This window comes from Tamandua tetradactyla, chromosome 9 (assembly GCF_023851605.1).
Source record: "Tamandua tetradactyla isolate mTamTet1 chromosome 9, mTamTet1.pri, whole genome shotgun sequence".
Taxonomy (NCBI): domain Eukaryota; kingdom Metazoa; phylum Chordata; class Mammalia; order Pilosa; family Myrmecophagidae; genus Tamandua; species Tamandua tetradactyla.
In genome coordinates this window covers 62,789,836-62,816,215 of record NC_135335.1, presented here as the reverse complement: position 1 = coordinate 62,816,215, position 26,380 = coordinate 62,789,836, and the positions used below count along the sequence as shown (strand labels likewise).

Here is a 26,380-nt window from a genome sequence, read left to right as displayed (position 1 = left end):
TTGAGCATCTTGGATTTGTATATTCAAATCTGTCATCAATACAGGAGGTTTTATGCCATTATTTCTTCAAATACTTCTCCAGTTCTTTATCTCTCTCTCCCTCTTCTGGGAATCCTGTGTTGTATATATTGGTATACTTGATGTGTGCCACATACTCCTCAGGCTCTGTTCTTTTTTTTTTTTTTTTTAATTCCTTTTTATTTCTCCTCTTCAATTTATTTCTCCTCCTGGACAATTTCAGTTGTTTTGTCTTTGAGTTCATTATTCCTTTTTTTGTTTTGTTTCCTCCAGTCTGTTCCCTCAACCCCTCTGTTAAAGTTCTCTCTTCAGTTATTGTAATTTGTGTTCCATAATTTCCATTTGGTTCTTCTTTATAATTTCTGTCTCATTATTTTCATTTTGTTCATTTATTGTTTTCCCAATTTCCTTCAGCTTTTTCCTATGTTTTCTTTTAGTTCATTTATCCTATTTTAGGGAGTTATTCTAAGATCTTTGGCTACTAATTCCAAAGACTACACTTCCTCTGGAATATTTTCTATCAGATTCTTCTTTTTTTCCTGTGACTGGTTCATACCTTCTTGTCTCCTTTCTAATTTTTCGTTGATGACTGGAGATTCTTAGTATTATGTTGTTACTCTGGAAATCTAGTTCTCCCACTCTTCAGGGTGCCAGGCTAAGAACAAAAAGAAGAAAAAAAAAAAAAGGAAAGAAAGGATGAGAGAGTAGGAAAAAGATAAAAACAGAAAAAAATTACCAACCAATCAACAAAACACCACAAAAAAGAAAGAAAGAAAAAAAAAGCAAGTAGAAAAATAAGGAAGTGCACTGCCTGCCTCTCCAAGTCTCTTGTTTTGTGCTAGTAGGAAGCCAGAAGCTATCACTTTTGAGGATCCACCAGACCTAGAAACATGAAACAGAAAAAAAATCCAGTGACCTCCCTCTCCCATAAAAAAATTAAAATGGGGCAGGCAATGGTGGCTCATTAGCAGAATTCTCACCTGTGATGCCAGAGACCCAGGTTGATTCCCAGAACCTGCCCATGCAAAAAACAAAACAAAACAAAAACAAACAAAGAAACATAAAGAGAAAGGAATACATTGACTGTAGACTGGTATGAGGCCAGGAGATGCTACTTTTGAGAGAAAATGAGTCCAACATCTATGTTGGGCTCTCAGGAATTTGTCAGAGTAAATAACACAAGAAAGAGAAAGAGAAAGAAGAAACCCAACCAATGAAAATGTGCACTAGGTCTTTAAGCCTAGAAGCTGGTGTGAAGCCAGAAGCTGCTGCTGCTGAGATCCTGAAACTAAGGCCAAAGTCTGTGCTGTGTCCTTAGGGGTATGCCAGTCCAGGAAATGCCCACACACAAGGAGATAAAAAAAGCACATTAGTTCTTTACCTCCAGGTGAATGCTGGTGGGAGATTGGAAGTGTTGTTGTCCAGTGGGTCAAAACTGAGGCCAGCTTCCATGTTGGTCCTTCATGGATCCTCCAAACTGATCTCTACTCTCAAACCTAACCTTTAAAAGAGGAGTTTCCCTTTGCTAGCCCAGACTCCAGACAACTGCTCCTGGAATTTGGGTCTCTACAGGTGCAGCTGCAGCCATTTCAGCAGCTACTTACCAACGCTGGGCAATGGGGCTGCTTAGTTGCTGGTACATTCACTTAAAAGCTGAACTCTCAACAGCCTCTCAATTCTTCCGCTACTTCTGTAGTTTTCTAACTCCATTCTGGTTCCAAAGTTCTCATATAGTAAATTTTAGTCTCTTTTCCCAACTCTTTAATTTTTCTAGTGGAGGGAGTGATTTGTAAAATTTCCTACTCTGCCATTTTGTGTCTGAGCTCTTGGTCCTTGGTCACATATTTCTTTGCCAATAGTTAACTTTTAAAAATTAAAAATTGCAACATTGGCACAATCCAATGTCCATATATTTTACAACTTAAAAAATCTTAGTCTGTCAATAGAGATAGAATTAAAGTTAGGTGAGAGACTGATTCTAACAATTCATAAACCATTATTTCCTGAAGTAATTATAATACATAATTTAGCATATGTATACCAGTGAAAAAGTGTTTTTTTTATCTTTTTCCCCATATTATTTGGTATGTTATTTATTCCAATTGGCCAAATTTTAATTAAGAGAAACCATATTTAACCAGTGTTTTCTGTTTCATATTTTATATGCCACTATTGCAAATTTATTTGATGCTACAGTTGTTTACTTGGTGTTATTAGAACAGTAATCTTGGTAATAAAAGCCACTAGCAACATTCTAGCAATCTATAAAGCAATTATAATGATTCTGCCAAAAAAGCATAAGGATGCTTATGCCTTATGTCCTTATGTGTTCATGGTAAGTGCTGTTGCTGTTCTTATTGTGAGTAATCTCTAAGAAGTAAATGACTTTTTCATTACCTAGGCAAAAATTCAAATTGTTGCATTAAGTTTGGAGGATTTTGACTCATCAGAACTTGTATTCTGTTTTCTACTGCAGTAGGAAACATAATTCCTCCCGGGATCCTTAGCCTTGAGAGCTCAGTGGGAGACTATTTTCCTTCTGTTCAAGTGTTGGTAGGACAAAAAAAAAAGAAAAAAAAAGGAGGGAAGTCCATGAGTGAGATCCTTTTCCAACTTCTTTACATTATAAAACTGTATTTAGGGTCTTTGGGAATATCCCCTGTGTAGACGAAATTCAAAAGTCAATTTGCTTTATTACTTTAGATTCATAATATTATTTGGAAACTTGTTTTTATTAAAATTGTGAAATCATCATTATCCAATTAAAAAAACACAACCTTTCATTATGGAAATTTTGAAACAGATAGGAAATAAAAGAGAAATATATAGTGAACTCCTATGCACCACCCAGATTCAGGGATTACCAATACACGGCCACTCTTGTTTCACTGATACTCCCAACCCCTTCCTTTGCAAACCCCAGACATTATGCCATTCTATCCTTGGTCATCATTTTGTGATGCAAAAAATATACCCAAAGTCCAGTTTCAGAAATAGAGGACTTGAACAGGTAGAGGAGTTAGGGATCGTCTAGTCCAATCTATAGTCTTTGTCTATTTGATATACTTAACATCATTTTGTTGGTAATTGCAGGTGACAAATCAGATGATATCTGCATGTAAAACCTACATTACCAACAATGGAACAGCTTCCATATGGGACCAGCCTCAGGATGTTGTTGTGGAAAAATTATCATCTGCAATTAAACTTAAGCAGGTAATGGTCAGATTAGTAATGCATTTAAATATTTTATTATTTTAATGTAATTTTATAGATCCTATCTTAAAACATTGAACAATTATCTAGCATATTATTGGTTGCTAAAAATAATAGTAATTCTTTACTCTTTAGAAAGTTGTGTTACTAAGTCTTCCCAGAAAATTTATTCACTTTCTCTACCCATTTTGAGGATCTTCTATGTGCCCAGCACTGTGCCAGTTGCTGGAGATACAAAGGTGACTATGATACATTTTCCTCCTTAAACATCTTATAGATGAATGGGGAGAGAAATAAAGAGATGAATTACAATACAATAGAGCAAGGGTGTTATTTATGCAGTGGGGATCAAGGTGGGAAGACTTTGAGTTGCCTGTTAAATAATTAAGGGTTTGCTAGAATGGAGATTGGAAACACATGACATTCCAGGTGAGGAAATGCAAAGACGAGGGACTGTGAAAGGGTTTCCAAATCCATGCCCTTGATTTAAAAGAATAAGATTGTTTTAGAAAAGAGTAAGGTTATATGCTTTTTATGCTCCCTTTCTTGTATTTTGTTTTTTGGTTTTAAGGAATACCAGCACTGCTTTCATAAGACAAAACAAAAGCTTCAACAAAGTCCAAATGAAAAACAGTTTGAATTTAGTGAGATGTATATTTTTGGAAAATTTGAAACATTCCACCGACGCCTTGCTAAGATTATAGATATCTTTACAACCTTCACGACATACTCAGTCCTACAAGATTCTAAAATTGAAGGACTGGAAACCATGGTGGCTAAGTATCAGGTATTGTACTTTGAAACCAATTTTATTACCCTTATCCATAATTAGACTTTAATGTTTTCTGCAAATACCTGTATTTTTGAATGTTTAAAATCAAAAGAAGAGAAAAATGTATAGTCTGTAAAGTAAAATATAATCTAATGGCCCTTTAACAATAAAGAAATCAGGTTTATTTGGCAATTTTGAAATGGTGCTCATATGTCCTTTACAGATGTTTGGCTACGAGAGTGGCTTCCCAATAGTTTAAAATTAATCACTGTTAGGAAAAAGAATTTTCATTAGTTGCATAAGAAAAATGTTTAAATGTAACTTATTTCACTTATTCAAGCAAGAAATATTAAATGACACTTATAAAATGTGTTAGGTACTGGGTGACCCTGAGTTCTGAGCAGTATCCAATTATCTCTGCATTAAGGCATTTTATTTGGACATATATATTTTTAAGTACATTAGATTTTATTTTAGCTCTGAAATTCCTAATTATTTTGATTGTCAACTGCTCTAATAGTGAGGGTGTGTGACTAATATTAATTTTTAAACAGAGCATAATGATCTAGTGATATTTTAAAGAATTTTAAAAAGCAATTTACAATGTGTTTTTCATACTCAATGTGGATATAGCCAATTTTTTTCTTATTTGGGGACAGTGACACTAAACTTAAATATATTACTTTTGTACTTGATTATTTGTTTTAGCTTCCAAGGCTGCTGAAAGTAGAGACCATAGAATGGGATAGGTCTAGAAAAAAAATTTTTTTTCTAGAAAGTTCTGCCTCTGAATGTCACATGTTTTTTTCTCTTCCTTGGTCTCCAAATCTCAGTTTAAAGGACCCTCTCAATAAAGTTTTCCCTGACCTCTGTCACATTACCCATTTTTATCACTTTCTGAAATTATTGCCTTTATTTATTTGTGACTTAATATATTTATAAACTACCCCTTAAGTATGTAAGCTCCTTGTCTATTGTTTTGTTCACTTGTGTATTTTCAGAGTTTACTGGCACATAATATGTGTATAATAAATATCTGTCAAGTCAGTGGGTAAGTAGATTGGATTTGATGACTTTTTTCAATGCTCATGATTAATTATTTCATTTATTTAACTGGATTCTTTTAATTGATTATTAAATCCAATCATAGAACAAGATTAAAGAATTAATTTTCTGGTTATACAGCATGAAAGAGTAGGTTGTTTTATTCAAGAAGCTATGCAGTTTATAAACTTTTTTCTATTGAAAGATTCGAATTGGTATTTAAATGGAAGTAACTTTGAAGAAGAGATTGTAGAAAGAAGCCCGATATTTTTCATAAACATTATATGCTTCTGTCAACAATGTGAGCACCTTAGTTTGAGAATGGCTTAGTACCTGGTTAAGAGCAATCACAGAGCTTTATAGCTCATTATTTGGAGCAAACAAAACTTATGACAATAGTATTTTCAAGGAAATGAATTGCCTAATTTGTACTTTCATATCCACAGACTGCAACTTTGCAGGGCAGTGGGAAGCAATTAATTCTAGAGATTCTTTAAGTGGTAGATTGTGGTTTGACATTTTATTTAAGACATTTGTGGCTTGGAAGCTACTATTTTGCCTGTAAATATTATAACAACTATTTTCTTCCCAAGTTCTTTGTGTTCTGTTCAAGTCTTATTAATTTTCTATGATGATTTAGGCTTTCCATGAAAAAACTTCTACGAAAAGCTACCCCAGGGCTTCTTTTTAATTATTTTCATGCGTGATTCACAAGGAATTTTTAAAGAACACGATAAAGTGAAGACCACATCCAAAATGGTTTTTATCTTATCATTTTCTCCAAAAAATAAAGAAACCCTCAAAAAAATTCTTTCCAAATGATTTGTTTGAATGCAGCAGAACATTATACTGCTTATAATAAGTACTAAACAAATGTGAGAATTAAAGAAATAGAGTTCCTTTCAACTGATTTTCCTGGGAACTATTGCACAGGTTCTACATTTAAGAATTTATATAATGAAGGCAAGAATACTGAAATAGTGTTTTGTTTCTTTCACAATATTTTAGGGCATTGTTTCAACCATAAAGAAAAAGGAATATAATGTCTTAGACCAACGGAAAACAGATTTTGACCAGGATTACGAAGAGTTTTGCAAGCAAACTAATGAACTTCATGTAGGTTTATAATAAAATTCCTGTTGAGAGTGACGTGTTTATTCTTTCCATTCTGTATATTGCTGCTAATCAGAAGGAGAGGCTCTTACGTCTAGAGGTGATGATAGCAACCTCAGCCTACATTTTGTGATCTCAGGTGGATAATTGAGGCTTCGTTTTCATGGATTAAAGGGTCTTAAATAGCGCTTTGAATAATGATCTCTAATCACGTTCTTCTGCCCGTCTTCCTTAGAAAGTTCTTAGAAAACTTGGTTCTTAGAAAGTTAACTTCTACCTTCTGTTGAAACATTGTGGCGTTATTGGAATATGGAAATTTGTTTCTATTTGTTTGTTAGTCCATAACAGTGCTTATGACCAAAGGGGATTTAGGAGTAGGTTATCAGTGTCTTGCAGAGTCCCTCGGGCCATCACTAGACAGATGGGACAGACATGCCTGCTCCCAGTATGTATACGAGGGCTACTCTGCTTCCTGGGGATCCAGGACCAGGGATCTGCCCTGGGACCCTCCAGGCTGGGTCCCAGCTGAGCTAGTGGAGCTGTGGGGGAGGGGCCAATGGTGCACTCATGCACCAACCCTTGCTAGAGCTTAAAGTGGTCTTATCTGATTTGGCATTTTCCCTGTGACTGCAGTCCTTTAACTGTTTTCTAGAGCTTTGAGAAAGTTGCTTCTGCTAATTCTTGCTTGTTTTTCAAAGATTCTGTGGGGGACTGGAGCCCTGAAACTTCTCACGCTGCTATTTGGATTCCAACCAAACCCAAGCTGTCTTGTGCATTTACTTGACCTTATTATCCTCAGGGATCATTATTACTATTATTATTATTATTTCTGGGGGATTTCTCTGGCTCTGAGCTATGGGAGTGTTTTCTATATAGTGGCTTTGTGGTTACTTCTGTCGAATCCCTTAGGTCTTGACAAAACCAGATAAATCTTTATGTTAACTTCTTGGGTTTAGACCTCCTCATCTCATTTGTAGTATTAATTTGGACTCCTAATCTACCTGTGGCACTGGAATTGGATTTCAATTGCTGTGGGGCCAGGGTCAGCAAGCTATGGCCCGAGGGACAAATCTGGCCCTGTCTATTTGCTAATATATTGAGTAAGGCTGTTTTTGCACTGCTATGGCAGAGTCGAGTAGTTGCAAAAGAGACCTTGCTTCCACAATGCTGAAAGATTTACCATTTGGTCCTTAACAGAAAAAAGTGTGGGAACCCTGGTCTAGGGTGTTCTTTTTTCCCCATTCATCGCTTCAGATAGATGACAACTTCAGCTTTCCCCAACTTGTGGGCAGAATCATCTAATCCCTTGCAAGGGCTGGGCATTATTTTAAGGACCCCACTGCTCCTCTACTCGCATTGGTGATAAAGCCCCCATGCTCAGTCCTAGGTCAGTACCTGCCCCCAGCATCCCTGGAGCTGGTCATGGAGCCAACTCTCACTGTTTCTCTGCCTTGCAAGTCTGTCTTTGTTTCCGGCTGTGAGCATTTATGTTTTTTTTAAGCTCAGGTGCATATTGAATTTTCTGCTATATTTTGACCTATATTTTATGTGTTTGTAGAGAATGTAGAGTTCTTTTATCTTGTTGCTAAAGCTAATCCATTGTTTATAATCAGATTTTACTCCCTTTCAGAATGAGTTACAGAAGTTCATGGATGTTACATTTGAAAAAATTCAAAACACAAACCAAGCTCTAAGTATGTTAAAGAAATTTGAAAGGTAAAGATGTGAAACAATTTTCTAAATTTTATTTTCAAAAACTGGAGTAACGCAAACATAGTTTAGCTAATGTTATTATGATTATTTCATATTCTACTAGAAAGAAAGACCTGCTCTTGACAATCTGAGTCCCAAGGTCACAGTTCTTAGGTCCCTCATAGTTTCTAACTTCAGTGTCTGTTTTACTTTTGAAAGCAGAGAATACTCTGAGCTTTGAAGTACTATATGACTGCCTGTAATAATATTTTCTAATGTTTAAGTAATTTGAAAAGATTCTTACCAAGTTAATACTTTTGCCTAGGTTTTAAGGATTTTTACAATTTTGGTTCATTTAATATACAACTCAGATATCTCCTTATCTTCCAGAAATGGCATATGTTTTAAAATAAAAACTAATAAATGAGATTGCTAGATATCTTCCCATGAATTAGAGTCTTTTATTATTTTTAATCAGATTGAATATCCCTAATCTTGGTATTGATGACAAATACCGGCTAATCCTTGAGAACTATGGGACTGACATTGACATGATTTCAAAGCTATATACCAAGCAGAAATATGATCCTCCTTTGGCTCGAGACCAGCCTCCCATTGCTGGGAAGATTTTATGGGCCCGCCAGCTCTTCCACAGAATTCAACAACCAATGGACCTTTTCCAGCAACATCCATCTGTGCTACGGACGGCTGAAGCCAAACCCGTAATTCGCAGCTACAATAGGATGGCCAAGGTCCTGCTGGAGTTTGAGGTTCTCTACCACAGAGCATGGCTTCAACAAGTGAGCATCTGAGGTTGGGCTTCTCCAAGAGGTGCCCACTGTTAAATCAATGGGGAATCTTCCTCTAGCATTTGAGAGTGTTATTCCGAAAGAAATTTGAGTTTGCGTGTATTTTATAAGGTAGATTTGGTTGTGTGTGGGTAATCAGTCAAAGACTGTAATATGGCCACAAAGTCGGTGGTTAATTTTGAAATAAAAACTTAAACAAGATAATAGAAACCCAATTTTATTTATTTTATAACCTCCAAACTGAGAAGATCCTGTTTATTAGTTCTTCTATCTGACTGGTTAGGATTTCTTTCTTTTTTTTTTTTTTTTTCTTGTTTCTCCATTTCCTCCTTCCTTCCTTCTTGCCTTCATGCCTATTTCTCTCTGCCTCCTCCCTTCATCACTCTTCTCTTTCCTCCCTTTCTTTCTCTCTCCCTCTTTACTTCCTTCCTGCCTGCCTGCCTGTTTCTCTCTCCATTCTCCTCTCCCTCTTCTCTTCCTTCCTTCATTCCTTCCTTCTTTCATTATCCAATAAGACCTCAAATGTGACAGTGAATAGCAATATGAGTTTTTAACAAATTCTTAAGATTTTCTTTGGCTGTATTAGTCCTTAATCAAATTGCATTGTATTTCATGTTCTTCCAATATTTGCATTTCTTTGTAGATTGGCAGGAAGTATGTTTGGCAGATAAAATGCAGCCACTGAAGGTCTCTGATTTGATTCTGAGTTTCCAGCTTCAGCCTTTGGTTTTTGGGTCAATAACAATGTGTTTTTCATAGTTGTATTCATTGCTTTTCTAGATAACTGATAATGGAATTTAGTAAGCTTTGTTAGGAACGATAACTGAGTTGGCATGAAAGTGTCTTGGATCTACATGGCTTTTGAAAAGTCACCGCTTCTGCAGTGTCCACTTAGCTGACAGATGTGAGAGAATCAGGACTAATGAATTTTTTTTGACCTGACCATGTAAAACATCAGTCCCAAGAATGTGAAGGTGAACTTAAGAGAAAAATGTATGATCTCACTTGCTTTAATTTATTACACTCAACTCCATGGAAGAGCACTTAAAAATTCTCCTTCAAAGAAATGGCTGATCTAGATACCCCATATATGTATTGAACTTTCTCTTAGGAATAATGCTGATTTCTTCCCACAGATCGAAGACATTCACATAGCACTTGAGGCTTCTTTATTGGTGAAGGCTCCAGGCACAGGAGAATTGTTTGTAAATTTTGATCCCCAGATATTAACTCTATTTAGAGAAACAGAGTGCATGTCACAGATGGGTCTGGAAGTCTCACCATTTGCAGCTGCCATCTTCCAGAAACGCTATATATACAAAAAGAACTTCAGTAACATGAAGGTATAAAACTTTTCTTTTTAACCCTTTCTGACTGGATCCAGAATGCATGTAAAAATATTTTTATTTTGGAATATTTAATATTTACAGAAAAGTTGCAGAAATAGTATGAAGAATTCCCATATGCTGTTACTTGATTCCCTAAGTGTTAAAATTTTTACCATATTTGCATTATAAACTCTCTTTTTATATTATTATAGTTTTTTAAACACTTTGAGAACAAGTTGCAGACATGGTATTCCTTTATCCCTAAATAGTTCAATGTATATATCCCTAAAATGAACTCATTCTCTTACATAATTACAATTCAGTTTTTGATATCAGGAAACTAACCCTGGTTCAATATCATTATTTAACCCTCAAGCCTTATTGAAATCTTGTCAATTGTCCTAGTAGTGTCCTTTATGGCAAAAGAAAAGAAAAACATATTTGCAGGTACAATACTTTTGGAGCATGAAAAAATGCCATTGTACAAGTTGTGTTAATATTTCTCCTTTAATATTTTCTTTACACAACTCATTCATCAATTCACCCATTACTTATGGAGTGCCTGCTGTGTTTCTAGCATTACTCTAGGTAATTAGGATTGGCAGGAAAAAAGACTAGGAAGGTCCTCATTCTCAGGAAATTCACATTCTAGAGATGAGTCAAAAATTAAAAGGTAACAGAAGTAAATAAGTTCCATCTATTGATAAGAGTTATGAAGAAGGAAAGACTGAGTAACATAAAGAGATATTTTAGACTGAGTGGGCAGACCTCTCCCAAGAGGGACATTTGAACTGAACTTAAAGGCTGTGAACAATCCAGCCAGGTGAATGTCCACAGGCACCATTCCAGGCAGGAGGAACTGAAGGTTCTTACAAAGGCTTTAAGCTAGGACTACCTATGTATGAGGTGGCATGTTCAAGGAACAGAAAGTGGCCAGGATGCCTGGAGTGGAGGGAGTGAGGGAGAGAGTGCCATAGAATGAGGCTGGAGGGTTGCAGGGCCCGGGCCATGTGGATCTCATAAGGTCTTATTTTGTGTACCCCGAGAAGCCATTGGAAGAGCAGGAGGAAAGGCGCAATCTGTTTTATAATAAAAATCATTCTGGTTACTGGCTGAAGAATGGATTTTAAGTGGATGAGAGTGTCCGTGGGAACACAATTTACAGCGATTTTACTGGTGTAGGATGGAAATGACAGTAGCTTGAAATAGGCTGGCACTAGGTAGGTCAGAGAATTAGAGATTTAAGCCAACAGGTAGGTTAAACAAGAATTTAAGGATAATTCCTGTGTTTTAGCATGTGGAACTCCTTGGGTTGAAGTAGTGCTACAATGTATTCCTGTCGACGTTGTATCCTCCATAACTTGTGCAATCATATGTAGTGACCTTGAATGGAAGTTCCATTTATAGAGTTAACAAAATATGGAGTGACTATATTTTGGGGAGACAGTGAGGGGCAGGAGGGAGTCAGTAGTTTCCATCTTAAGTATAAGGTGATTTTAGATACCCAATTGGAGATGTCATCCATGCAGGTGGATATATAAGTTTGGATTTCAATGGAGAAGTCAGAGCTGGAGGCATACTTTTGGGAGACATCAGAATATAGTTACTATTTAAAGTCATTGGCCTGTGTTATGGATTGAATAATGTCCCCCTCAAAGACATGTTCAAATTCTAACTTCCGGTCCTTTGAACCTGAACACATTTCTATATAGGCTCTAAAAAGATTCTGATGAGGCCAAACTGAATCAGGGAGAGTTTTAATCCTTTAATCTCTCCACAGAAATGTGACACACCCAATTATGGGTATTACCCTTTGATTAGAGAGAGAGGTGACTCCACCCATTCAGGTGGGTCTTCGTTAGTTTATTGGAATTCTTTAAGCAGAAGAAATTGGGCACAGAATAAAAATCATTCTGGTTACTGGCTGAAGAATGGATTTTAAGTGGATGAGAGTGTCCGTGGGTACACAATTTACAACGATTTTACTGGTGTAGGATGGAAATGACAGTAGCTTGAAATAGGCTGGCTATTTTCTTTTAAGCAGAAGAAATTGGGCACAGTAGGAGGAGTAGAAGAAGATAGGAGATAGATGGCCTGGTGGTGGAGGTAGAGATTGAGTTATGGATCACTGGCAAACCACCACCAGCACCTTAGAGACTTTAGAGAAAGCACAGCACACCCCAACACCTTGATTTTGACTTCTACTCTCTAAAACTGTTACACAATATATTTATGTTGTTTGAGCCAGATAATCTGTGGTATTTTGTTATAGCAGTCTTGGCAAATTAAGATAGTCTAAAAGAGATCTAACATTAGCAAGTGTGCTAGAAGAGAAAGAATATGAAAATAAAACTAAGGACTGGCTTTTGAGGTGAGGGGAAACCAAAATTCAAGGAAGCTGTTGGGGATTTAATCATGTCTCCTACAAAAGACATATTCAAGTCCTAACACCCCCATCCAGTCGTTATAAATCTATTAGTTAAGTCAGGGTGTGGATGTGAACCCATTTTTAAATAGGACCCTTGAAGGTGTTATTAGTTAAGATGAGGCCATACTGAATGAGGGTGGGCCTTAGTCCAATGTGACCTTATAAGCAAAAGAAATTTGGACAGAGTAGGAAGAGAAAGACCAGGTAAGTAGTAGCCATGTGACAGAGGCAGAGATTGAGTTATGGAATGCCAGCAAACCACTCCCAGAACATCTTGATTTTGGCCTTCTAGCTTTATTCTAGTTTGCTAGCTGCTGGAATGTGATACTAGAAACAGGAACGGCTTTTAAAAGTGTAAGTTTTATAATTCTAAGCCTGTGAAAATGTCCCAATTAAAACAAGTCTATAAAAATGTTCAAATTAAGGCACCAATAAGAGGTTACCTTCACTCAAGAAGGGCCAATGAAGTTCAAGGTTTCTCTCTCAACTGGAAAGGCACATGGCGAACATGGTGATGTCTGCTAGCTTTCTCTCCAGGCTTTTTGTTTCATGAAGCTCCCCCAGGGGCGTTTTCCTTCTTCATCTCCAAAGGTCTCTGGCTGCCAGGGCTCTCATGCTTCTCCTGGCTCTCTCTCGAAAATGTTTCCTTTTTTAAAGAATTCCAATAAACTAACGAAGACCCACCTGAATGGGTGGGGTCACCTCTCTCTCTAATCAAAGGGTAATACCCATAATTGGGTGTGTCACATTTCTGTGGAGAGACATAATCAAGTTTCCAACCTACAGTGCTGAATAGGGATTAAAAGAAATGGCTGCATCCACGAGATGGATCAGGATTAAAACTTGGCTTTTCTAGGGCACATACATAATCCTTTCAGACTGGCACAAGCCTCTAAACTGTGAGCCAGTGATTTTCTGTTATTTAGGCTGGTGGTTTTTATCATAGCAGGCTGGCAAATGGAGACAAAAGCCAAGGGTAAGAAGTGCCTCATGGGAGAGGGATTGGTTGCCAGTGACAAATGCTGCCCAGAGGTTGAATTTCAGAGAACTTGCCATGCTGTTTGACAATATGGAAATTGTTAATCATTTTAGTGATTAACTTTATATGATAATACAAATAAGGCCCCCAGTTTGTATACTGGTTCACATTTTAAACCGTTTTTGTGTTCATTACTCATTTGATCTTCTGCACACCCTTGTTAGGTAAGTGGGACAGAATACTATTATTTTATTTTATAGATGAAAAGCTTGGGCTCAGAGAAGTCAAGTGAATTAGCCAAGGTCTCAAAGTAAGTGGCAGAAGTAGAACCTGAATGGAGACTCTAGTCTATTGTTTTCTCAGTATATCTTGTTAAATTAAAAAGTTAATGTTGGCAATAGCCAGATATTCCTCATGTCATCTGTATGATATATATGAAATATATATTTAATATATTATTATAATTTTTTGAATCTTTGAGAACAAGTTGCAGACTTGATGTTCCTTTATCCCTAAATACTTCAGCATATATGTCCCTAAAATGAGGGCATTCTCTTACATAATCTTAATACAATTATTGCTCTCAGGAAACTAACACTGATTCAATACCACTATTTAACCCTCATGGAATACAGGTCAGCATGTTGGGATTCTCTTTTAGGTTTTCCTTGTATGTTTGGAAAATTGCTTAATCAATCTACATAAATGCCAAATAAATAATATAAAGATAACATTTATAAGCATAAAAAATTACTTGTGATAATTTTGTCCAACAGAGCTGTTGTTCTAGTTCTCTGTTTCATTTGACAAATCATCCAAAATGAATGGCATAAAGCAGCAATCATTTCATTATGTCTTATGATTTTATAGGTGAAGAGTTTGAGTAGGGCTTGGCTGGGTGACTTTTCCATTCCCTGGGGCACCAGCTAAGGATATTTAGTGGTATTCAGGCAGCAGATGTATGTGTAGGTTCTGGTCTCACTCTCATGTCTAGTTCTGGTTCCTTGGTGGGGATGAGTGGAAACTGGTTTAGTTGACACTATAGACTGGAGCATCTACACATGACCTTTCTGGTATGGAGGCCTCAGGGTGGTAGAATTTCTCATATTGCAATTCAGGGTTCTAAGAGTGAGTGTTACACTTGTTACAGTGCACAAGGAGGAAGCTGCATGGCCTTTTGTGACTGAGCCTCAGAAGTCACATTGCGTCTTGTCGCTTCTGTTGGCTCTCTCAGCCCCTCCTCTCCTAGATTCAAGAGGAGGGTTTATAGGCCCCACTTCTTGATAGGAGGAAGGTCAAAGAATGTTTTAAAAAACTTTGTGGTATTGCAGATTGAGCAAGTAAATTATCATTCTGATTGGCATTTATTATGACTTGGTGATTGAAAGAGTTAAAAATTCCTGCCCAACATGAGTAGCTGATAAGAGCAGACCTAATGGAATATTTTGGGGACACTTAAGGTGTGGTAGAGCATTGGTTGAATATTTAACAGGCTTTTCAGACTTCCGATGTGCCAAAACAGCTCTGAGGTTATTTTCTTTATCTAGTTCCTGGAAAGCTGTTAGATCTAGAAAGAGATGTGCTAGCAGAAGGTAATATTTATGAATGTAGATTCTGAAGCCAATTTGACCTGGAATCAAACCAATGTCTTTCGGCAAATTACTTCACCCTTCTAAGCACTGGTTTCTCATTTGTAAAATGGATGAATAATACATTGTAGGGTTACAGGATTAAAGGGAAAAAGTGTTTGATGCTGATTTGATGAACTGTTTCCCAGATTGAATAAGTGATGGCATTGAAAAAAGGGAAGCACTGGCTAAAAACTTCACAAAATGTATGAATAGCTGCAAATAGAACATCAGTTTAGACTTTTCCAAAGTGGCTTTCGTGGAAACTGAGAAGGTATTATGGAAATTTTGAAAAGTATTGTGTGAAGAAAGGATTTTGTGCCCTGTTTGGAAATGTTGAGTTTAACAAAGTTCACAAAGCCTCTCAGAGATTCTTCCTTTTTTCCTGCAGTTGTCTTAGAGTCATTAATATGACTTGTCCTTGTCTAAGAAGGAGGATAATATATACAGTATTTTCCAAATTTATCTATCCAGGGGCCTTTTTTTTTGTTTAGTAGAATCTTTGGGCTATTCCTTCAAGAAAAACACTCTGGTAATCAATGTTTGAGAACCATTTTGATATAATGACAAGATAATACCAACATATACATTAAAAATAAGGGCTTCAAAAGTTATATTTGCAAAGTACATTAAACTTATATTTTCTTATAATCAATGGATATGAATATGGACATTACCCTGAATAATGTTTCAGTTTGCTAAAGCTGCCAGAATGCAATATTCCAGAAATGGGTTGGCTTTTATAATGGAGATTTATTGATTTACAAATTTACAGTTCTAAGGCCATGAAAATGTCCCAATTAAGGCATCAACAGGATGCTACCTTCACTGAAGCAAAGCCACTGGCATCCGGGGTTTCTCTGTCACGTGGGAAGACTTGTCCTTTGCGCCTGGATTTCATTGTTTTCAGCTTCTGACTCTTTCAGTTTCTTACCTTGCTTTTCCTGGGGCTTTTCTTTCACAGCTCTCTGGGTTTTTTTCCTCTCTGTGTGTGATCTCTCTGGGTGTCTCTCTCTCTTTTATCCTCATAAAGAATGCCAGGAAAGGATTATGACCCACCTTGAATGGGTTGGGTCCCATGTCAATTGAAACAACTTAATCTAAAGTTCCCACCCACAATAGCCTACACCTACAGGAATGGATTACAAGAATGTGGACTTTTCTGGGATGCATAACAGCTTCAAAACAGAACAAATGGTAAACTGTGCCACCACCAGCATGCTCAGTGCTGGGATTGAAGGGAGGTGATGGGGAATTAGTAAAGAAAGACAAGACACAAAGACAAAATAATAGATAAAGCTGGGACCAGGTGGGGTTCTGAGCTCTGATGGAGACTCAAAGACTCCAACAGCTTCAGCATTGTTTATTTTATAGGGCTGCCAGGTAAAGAAAGTAACAAAAGAGTAACTAAAGATCCCTGAAGGAGAAAAAGGCTGAACCATCTGCTTCCCTGTGCTTGGATGAGTCAAGAAGTTACACGTTTCCCAAGGCCTCCTTTTTCCCAGACTCAAGCAGCTTTGCATCACTTTAGTCTTTTCAGGACATCAAGTGCCTGTTCCCACAGACAGCTTTGCTATATCTCTGCAGCAAGCATGTGACTTCTGTCTCATCTGCCTGCAGTGAGCATGTGACCTTTGTCTCATTCATGCCAGACAATCTGGAAGTACTATCAGGCCTATAGACAAACTGGAAGTACTATCAGGCTTATTTAGAAATGATAACATAACGAACAAAATAATGACACCATTCAACATTGTACAACAGGTGAATTTCAAAGGGGGACCTGAATTTCTGGTCAATAATAAATGTTCTTTCTCATGGCATTGAAAAAAAGGAAGCAGTGTCTAAAAACTTCACGAAATGTATAAATAGCTGCAAATATAGCCATTAGTTTAGACTTTTCCAAAAGTGGCTTTCATGGAAATTGAGATGGTATTATGGAAATTTTGAAAAGTATCAGTACTGTGTGCCAGGTACTGTTTTAGGCACAATGAACAAAGCATAAAAAGTTCCTGTCCTTGTAGAAAGTGTATTCTAGTTGGATAAGACACATAATAAACAATAAACATTATAAGCAGGTAAATTCTCATCCAAAAATGCTTATTTGGGCTATATTTAAAATAATTGGATGCATAAGAATTTGAATTTGGTGCCGGCAGGCTTTTAGGCTAATGGTTCTAGGCTGCTGTGAAGAAGTAAACAAGATAGGGGCCAATGCGCAGAGGTCATCTTTGACTCATTTATTTATTTATTTGTTTATTTTTACATGAGCAGGCACTGGGAATCGAACGTGGGTCCTCTGGCATGGGAGGTGAGCATTCTTGCCTGCTGAGCCACCGGGACCTGCCCTGGCTCATTTATTTAGCACTTGAGTCTTGCATTAAGGCTCACCAGCAATGGGATGAAGTAGACTTCTGGTGACCCAGGAGCTTTGGGTGATGAAGATGGTCCACAGGAGGTGCCCAGGGGAGCAAGAAGCACACCTATACTGGCATATGAAGTTGAATGATTGAGTTTAGTGGTGCACAGGTTGTTAACTTAATGTAACATAGTTCGGAAAAGTTGCTTGACCTCAGGACTTTTCTCCCCTTTTAGGGTAGAATAAGAATAGCTTTATTCTTGGATTATTTTCCCTTAATCTCAGTTGTGTTTTTATACTTTTTTTTTTTGAAATACAATGTACAGGAAAAAAAGAAAAAGCAGTAATTTTCAAAGTACATTTTAACTAGTAGTTACATAACAGGTTTCAGAGTTTGTAATGGGTTACTATTCTACTATTTAAGATTTTTCCTTCTAGCTGCTCCAAAACACTGGAAACTAAAAGAAATATCAATATAGTGATTCAGCAGTCATACTCATTTGTTAAACCTTTATTTTCTCTGTTATAATGCCTTCTTCTCCTTTGATCCTTCTCCAATCTATAGGGTTCTTTGAGGAATGTCCATTCTAACTTTTTCATGTTAAGGAGGGGTATTGACAATAAAGGATAGGGGAGGTAATTAATTGATAATATTGGAGAAGCTGGTCCCTCTGGGTTTTAGGATTTATCTGACCTATGAACCTTCTGGAGGTTATAGGTTTCAAGGAAGTAAACTTAGTGCATGAAGCTTTTATAGAGTCTCAACTGGAGCCCTAGGTCTTCTTAAGAGTTACAGGAAATGTTATTGATTGGGGTTTGGCAAACCAGGGCAATTAGCAATATTTAGTTGAAGCTTGCTTAAGAATAGCCTCCATAATAGCCTTTGGACATTAGCCACTGGTGCTTTATTTTGTTATGCTTTTCCACCTTTGGTCAAGAAGGCATTAGGTGCCAGGGCCAGACTTGTCCCTGGGAGTCATGTTCCAGTTATCAGGGAGATTTTCACCCCTGAATGTCATTTCCCACATAGGTACTGCACAAGAAGTCAGTAATAGAGGGGTATAGGGGGAAGACTAAAATAGCATGCTAAGGCTTATAGTTAAGAGGAAGACGTCAACAGTACCATAGCAATACCAGCAGCTAATAACTGGGGAGAAGAATAAGAGATTAGGATAAGTTTTGATTTGATGTTTGGAGAGGCTATGTTTATTGGTTCTTTGTCTCATTGGACCAATGAAAATTGTCTAATACTGAAAAGGCTGATGATGATACAACCAAATGAGGACACTGTAAGACATGGTTTGTCTATTTTGGTCATTATCCATGATGATGAGCGGATGGAGGGTGTGAAGGGTACAATGACTAGGAAGCCAAAAGATGAACCGTGAAATAAATATATGATGGAATATTGTGTGGCTACAAAAAGAAATGATGATGTGAGGCACACAATGAACTGAATGAACCTTGGGGACAATGTGTTGTGAAAACTATGCCAGAAACAAAGGAACAATTATGCTATGGTATCTTTAAGGAAATACCTAGATTGTAAGCTCCTGTAGCAGCCACAATTAGTTTGAAGTTATAAGTATATTTTTAGACTCTCAGACACTGAGTTATGTATATAAGCTGGTATTTCTCTGAAACTTTGAGTATCTCTGTGACACCTAAGACTCAGAGCTGGAATTCTGCAGCTCTGAGCGTCAGCATTGTTACGTACAATGTTAAAGTAGCTGAAACTGAAAAAGAAATCAGGCTTCAGTTAGGGATAAAAATGAAGCCACTCTGGCTGGGACTAAGGTAAATCAGAATACAGGGTAAAAGATGATATTGTATGTACTCTAGAACTTCATATATTGTATGAGACCAATGGAAGAGAGATTTATTCTGTCTAGAACATAGATTTTCTGTATCACATGATCCAAATCAACCTGTCTGGATAGCTCATTTAAACAACTCAAACTCCTGGAGTCCAGAATGGGAACAATGCCTTGTAATTTCGTATACCTCAGTATATAATAACTGGGTCCATCCCAGACTCTGGTGGGCTGATAATTAAAAAGTACTGACAGTGTCCCCTGAAGGACTGAGGAAAAAAATATTAAGCTTTCCCACCCGGGAAACCCTGGGCACTCTCTCAAAGAGTTGGCTGCCTCTTCACCTTTTCAACAAAGTCCTTTGAGGCACAGAAGCTTTTGATTTTAAGGAGTTCTCATTTATCTACTTTTTTTTTTCTTTTGTTGCTTGTGCTTTGGGTGTAAAGTTTAAGAAGTTGCCTTCTATGACTAGTTCTTGAAAATGTTTCCCTACATTTTCTGCTAGGAGCCTTATTTTCTTGGATTAGAGTTTGGATTTATGAAAGGGTGCTCTGTCTTGTGTTTGTTCTGCTTTGTCCACTGTACCTGCCAGGCTGCTATTGAGCCTTACAGCTTGATCTGAAATAAAAGAAGCCCTCTTGTATAAAAAACATGACATATTAATAGATATTAAAAGCCAGATACTAATTGATTTTTTAACTTCCCTTTCATTGCAGATGATGCTGGATGAATATCAGAGAGTAAAATCAAAAATACCTCCCACCATTGAGCAACTGATGGTTCCTCATTTGGCTCAAGTGGATGAAGCTCTCCAACCTGGCTTGGCTGCCCTGAACTGGACATCACTGAACATTGAGAAATATCTAGAAAACTCTTTCGAAAAGATCAGTATGTCTAAGTGGTCATTGTTTCTCAATTTTAAAAACTGTGTTCTTAATATCTGTTATATAATTTCTTATATATATCATTATAAAAGGAGTGTCCTTTTATAATGTTTCGTAAGGAATTTTACCAAAATATATACTTCACTAATTTAGTGGAAACTATAAATAGTCACTATTTAATTTTCTCCTCAATGATAAGCCATGTATTTTTATTTATTCTATTGTTGGACATTAGAATTTAAGTGATGTTTGGAGCATTTAGCGCTTTACACTAGAAGATTAGTGTATTTTGAGACTCTGATTTGAAACATGTGGAGGTTTGGGCAGAGTAGAGTGCTGTACAATAGTATATGTGAGAAAAGCTTAAACAAATATTATTTTTACATATATATATACAATATTCTTTAAATTATCTGTAAGATGGTATGTTCCATAAAATATAATACTCTTTAAAATATGTATAAGGTGGTATATTCCCCCCAAAATAATACTCTTTTAAAATATGTGTAAGGTGGTCTATTCCATAAAATATAATAATCTTTAAAATATGTGTAAGATGGTATATTCCATAAAATACGATTTCCTAGAATGTGTACAGGTATGCTGCAAAGAAGGCGTCCATACCCAAATAAATCTGGGAAATCCAGGTTAAACAAGGCCAAGCAGGTTTCTTTTCTGAAGGACTTTTCAGAGCCTTTAATATATCAGTGTCTGGTATTTGTATATTCTGGTCATTTTCTAATGTTTGGCATGATTCTGTCTTCCTCCCCACACTGAGTGCAAAGTGCTTGAGCATCAGCAGTTTCTTATATTTGTTTGGTATTTCTCCCTGTTGGGTGTGTACTGGACGTGCATAGACTTATAGATTCATAACTGAAAATGTTCTTTCTGTAGTTAGTCTCCATTTACCTCCATAACACTATTCTTACTCCTTGATTCCCATCACTTCATTTTGAATCATCCTTTCTTGGGCCTACCTTCTAGATGTCTCTTGCAATGCCTCTTGCAATGCTCATTTTATCAATCTCTTCACCACTCACTCTCTTGTTTATCCTCTGGCCCTGCTCTTGGTCTGGTGTTTGTGGCTATTGAAGTAGTACCTAATCTATTTATAGACCTAAATTGTCAAGAGTTTGCCTTATCAGTAGCTTTTCACTGTACCTCCCAAATATCTTAATGCTCAGAAGTTTCCAACTATTTCATTTACAAGGTGCTGTGCACTCAAGAATATTGTGGAAGAACTGTTATTTTTTTGGGGGGGAGGTTGAGTAAGGAATTACGGTTGAACTTCCCCTCCCCACTTTGTTTCTCTTTATAGATTGGGAGCTGGATTCAAAGGGGTTTTTGGATATGAATGAGATATCGTTAAGGCTCATTACAATTTGAAGTTTGAATAGTATAAAATGTATTGTCAGACAACCATAGAATTATAAGGTATTAAGAAGATTTTAGAAATACTCTTAAATAAGAACCTCAGTTTGAAGGTTGAAAAACTGAGATCCTGAGATACAAAATGGCTTCTAAGATTTCATAGGTATAAGAAGTAAAGATGAGTTTAGAATCTCGTTTCTTTACCTCTAAACCAGTGTTCTTTCCAAAATACATCTCAGGAAATAGAACAAGGGGAAATTGGCTAAAATTCTGGAAGGAGGTATTTAGAAAATATATAAAACCTTCATGATAAGAGTTATTGCAATCAAGTTAGAGAAGACTACCAAGTAGACTTTACTGATATGTTTTCCCTAGAGAATATTAGGATTAAAGTGTTAACAGTTTGGATGTTTTATTACAGAGTTGCCTGGAAACAGGGTGATAGTTTCTAAATAATCTCTTCTTAGTTCTCTGATTCTATTAAGTTTTCTTCTTGTAATTTAAATGAAGGAAGCAAGAATGAACACAGATTAGGTTTCTTTGGAAGGCAAAGTATGTTGACTCTTAAGGATAGTTGGATTCTTTATTGCATTAGTGAGTCAACCCTATTGCTTTTGGGTGGTTATTTGTATGACGTGTTTAAGAGAGAATTGGCAATGCTTCAAAATAACACAAGACTTGTATGGACATGACTTTGTGCAATCTGTGCAAAGATGTCCTTGAAGATGCTTTGAAGCATCAGTCAATGAGAAATGGAAGCATTTTGGGAATAGTAAAAAAATGTATTGCACATATAGGCTTAAATACAAATGTTGGCTCTCTTTTATTAGTGAATATGCTTACTAGGCAGAATGGGGATCATAAGTAACCTCTTTAATGATAGCTTTAAAATGATAGAGAAGTTTTAGGCCTTTATTCTTTAGGAAGTAAGGGTATTTAAGGCAGTGTTTATTATCTCTTCTACATCATAAGTCTATATCATTGACTTTTTGTAGTCAATTCCAACTTCATTTCCTAGCAGAAATAGTCTTGTAAAAAGGAGAGATGTTATTATATGTTATCTATTGAAAAAATGTACTTGCCCTCTAGATGGAAATCCGTTAACCATAATTCTTAATTTTGATGTAAGATTATTGTTAGTGTCCTTCAGAATTGGCCTTTTCATCCAAGGATGTTAGTGTTCAGTATGACTTCAACACAAAATGTACTTTATGATAGTAATGATAAAAGAAAAATTTGGAGAATTTCAGTTTAATAGTATTTATGGAATAATTATGGTGTAATAGGCACTGGGCCAAGTGCTAAAGATGTAAGGATGAAACAGATGTGTTCCAGAAGAAGGTAAGACACGTGAGTAGATGAGATGGTGTTTGTAGAGATGAAACTATGCTCAGTTTCCAATGGCAGTACAGGACTTGGGGACCACTCTAAGACCTACAAATTCTCGGAAATTCTCCTGGGAGAGGTAAATTGGAGCTGAGTCTCTGCGCAGGAGTTGGAGTTGGGCAGACAGGGAAAGCAGGGACACATAAAAGAACAGTGTGAGAAAATGAAAGGCAAAGAAATATTTCTGGGTGCCCAATAAGTAAACGGAGAGATTTTAATTCTGATTTTACGACTGCAGCTTAGTCGTGTATTGATTTTTTTTTTTAATGGCTTAATCTCTACTTCTCACTTGTGTGTTTTCCAAAGAGGATTTGGAGTTGCTGCTGGACAGGGTCAATGATTTGATCGAGTTCCGCATCCATGCTACCCTAGAAGAGATGAGCAGCACGCCTCTTTGCCAGCTCCCTGAGGAGGAACCGCTTACCTGTGAGGAGTTTCTCCAAATGACAAAGGTTATTAGAAGATGGATTTTAAAAAAAATTTTATAATATAGTTTTTGTAATTCATTTTCTTGTAAGGAAAAGGCATTTTGTGAAACATAAATTAGATTTTTTTCTCTGTGATTGCTCTATGATAGATGCGATTCAAATGCTGAACCTTCTGACAATAATTTGAAAATGAAGAGTAATGTATCTAAGGAGTCATTTAGATATGAGAAACAAATCATTTCTTTTTGTATCGATGGGTGGAAAATTGCCATGAAATGCATTTCTAATTTTACCATATTTTTAAAAGAATATAGCTATTTTGCAGAAGAGCTTCTTGTCAGCTAAGATTAATAAATGAAGCAATTGTTTTAAGAAGCTTCTGGATAGGGTTTGTTGTTTAAACGTTTCTGTAGAGAAGTATTTCCCAAACTGGTGTTTGGTGGCACCCAGTTCTGGAGCTGTTTAGGAAAACTGGGAAAGGCAGTGTCTGTTTACAAACTGCTTAAAGTAAAGACTGTACTCCTTTTCCCCCTCCTCCCTTAGAGATTCAGGGCACACTGGCATATTAAGATAAGGCTCTGAAAAGGTCTCCTGGGAAACAATCCACTTAGCTTTCTTGAACCCATTATTTCTCAAACATATTCACAAATAAGACAGTTCTTTCCCTGTGCCAGGATTAAGATCACTGATGTACCATGAAGTTCCCCTTTGGGAATATCACATTAACATTATTTATAACGTTTCTGATAGATGTCCTAATGGTAAGAACTTTTCAATGATAATTTTAATATGGTGTCTTAGGGACCCAAAGACCACCCCAATAGAAAGACTCACAGAACTCAGCATGTAGTTGTCGTCATGGGTAAGATTTATTATGACATAGTAAGGAAACAGCCAGACCATAAGGCAAAAAGACACAGACAGAGCCACATGTAGGCTTCTGGGGCTTTCTTCCTCTCCTCAGGTATCACACTGAGTTGCCGTATCATCAGTGATGAAACTGCAGTAACATGTTTGTGACATTTCTACCCAGGGAGTTCTACTAGAGACTCAGCTCTCACATGTTTTGTAGGACTGGTCATGTAGGCACCCTCTGTCTGAAAGGTACCAAACTTCACACTCCTGTAGGGAAAGCAGGTGTTCAGCATAAGCCACATTGTTTGAACAAGCAGTTTAGGCACAGTAAACTATCGTTAGCAGTTAGGGAACATTCCTGAAATTCAAGTTACCAGATTCCAGCCATGGGCCAACCTTGCAAACAATCTCAGCCCTGCTGTGCTCCCCCTTTTCTGCACATATGGTAATCTTTAGTTTATGTTACATTATTATTATGTAATCAAAATTTGGTTTCTGCATTTTAGAAAATTTTGATTCCTCCCTCTCCTCACACTCACCGACTGTGGGTAATCCTAAGACTTTCCCTCGACCCTCCTGCTAATTTTTATTATCTTCTGCTCCTCTGAAAAATTGCTTTGCTCTATAGTTTTCATATTACCCCTATTCTGATGATTGTTTTATAAAAAAGGCATTTCTGTGACATCTAAACATAAATTTTAAATGTTTAAAAAATGGAAAAAAGTAACATTATTACTAATATGCTGGCACTGTAATTTGGGTGCATTCCCTACTTACATGCCTTTTAATAAAGTTGTGATATCTATTGCACATACAATGGGTTTTGAATTATGCTTTTTTCCTCCAAGTTAACATTTCTTCATAAAATATTTTTCATGTTTCTACATGGCTTTCACACTCACCATTTTAATGATGCCTGCATTGTATTCTGTTACACTGAAGCACTATAATTAACGGCATAGTATTCTATTACATTGAAGTACTATAATTATCAGTCCTTTATTGCTGCACATTTAGATGGTGTCCAAAGTTTTATTGTTTTGAAAAGCAATGTAGTGAATCTATTTATCTATCAATATTTTTCTCCCTTTAGGATCATTTCCTCCCCAAAGTGAGATTATTAGGTCAAAGAGTTGGCTTCATTTCATGTTTCTTGATGTTTGCAGCTGAATTACTTTTCAAAAGGATGATGTCAATAATGCAACAGTACCAATTTTACTACCTTCTAACCAATACTGTTTTATTATAAGTTATACATTTGAACTTAATAGGCAAAAGCATAGAAATATTTTAATTTGCAGTTTTTAGTTACTGATACAAGTGAGTGATTTTCCTTAAAAATGCCTATTTATAATTTATCTATTATTTCAACAACTTTTGTCAAGCTCCTAATGCAAACCACTGCTGGGGGAACAGCAGTGAACAAAACATGGAGCCCATTTTCAAGTGGAGAATACAGAAAAACAAAAAATCCCAATAAACAACTAATATATCAGATGGTGACAAAAGTTCAATGAAGAAAAATTAAGGTGACAATGGGAAAAAGGAATACCTGATAAAGAGTTTCTATTTTATGTCAGTGATCAGGAATGAGTTCTGTGGGTATGTCTGAACAGAAGGAATAAGAAAGTAATTCATATGAAAACATTTGGAGATGAATATTTCAGGAAGGTGAAACAAGAAGTGCAAAGATCTTGAGGTATAAATCTGCTGTTATAGTAGCTGGTGGAAAATGTAGTATTGCAGTACATTGAATATATTGATGTGATGAGGGGGAAAATCAAGTAAAGAGGAAGACAAAGAAATGAATGGGGTAGTTGGTATGACATGGTCTCTGGGGAAACAGGGGGCTCTATTCAGTATTCAGGTTGTGGGAATATCCTTCAATAGTTGGAGAAAAGTTACATTCACTAAAATGGATGAGAAGAGGTTAATGATGAAGACAGATGTATTTTCTGGCTGAATGTGTGGGATCCAGGAAGTGGGTGAGTCCCCATATTGTAGACTTGTCAAAAGAAACTGAGGCACCAATAATAATCAATATGATGGGTTTATTGAAGAAGAAACTGCTCAAGCAGGGAGCTCAAATTGAAGAGTCTCAAAATTGCTAGCAAACTGTATTAGCTTATAAAGAAAACTAGGGGATTTCCAAAAGGGAAATTATAATAATTGGTTGACATTTAGGTTCTTTATTATAAAGTAGGGTCTTACAAAAGGAGGAATGATCACTGACTGGTTATTACAGTATATTTGTTT

At 36.6% G+C, this 26,380-nt stretch overlaps 1 protein-coding gene across 1 annotated transcript in view; it reads left to right on the top strand.

Moving 5' to 3' along the window:
* Nucleotides 1-26,380, top strand: part of DNAH5 (dynein axonemal heavy chain 5) — a 293,865-nt gene that overhangs the window by 25,488 nt on the left and 241,997 nt on the right. The window contains exons 10-17 of the mRNA XM_077114905.1: nt 3,112-3,234; nt 3,806-4,021; nt 6,059-6,166; nt 7,794-7,879; nt 8,334-8,655; nt 9,801-10,007; nt 19,917-20,088; nt 23,148-23,293. Of these exons, the coding sequence (XP_076971020.1) occupies nt 3,112-3,234; nt 3,806-4,021; nt 6,059-6,166; nt 7,794-7,879; nt 8,334-8,655; nt 9,801-10,007; nt 19,917-20,088; nt 23,148-23,293 (1,380 nt within the window). The remainder of the gene's footprint in view (nt 1-3,111; nt 3,235-3,805; nt 4,022-6,058; nt 6,167-7,793; nt 7,880-8,333; nt 8,656-9,800; nt 10,008-19,916; nt 20,089-23,147; nt 23,294-26,380) is intronic.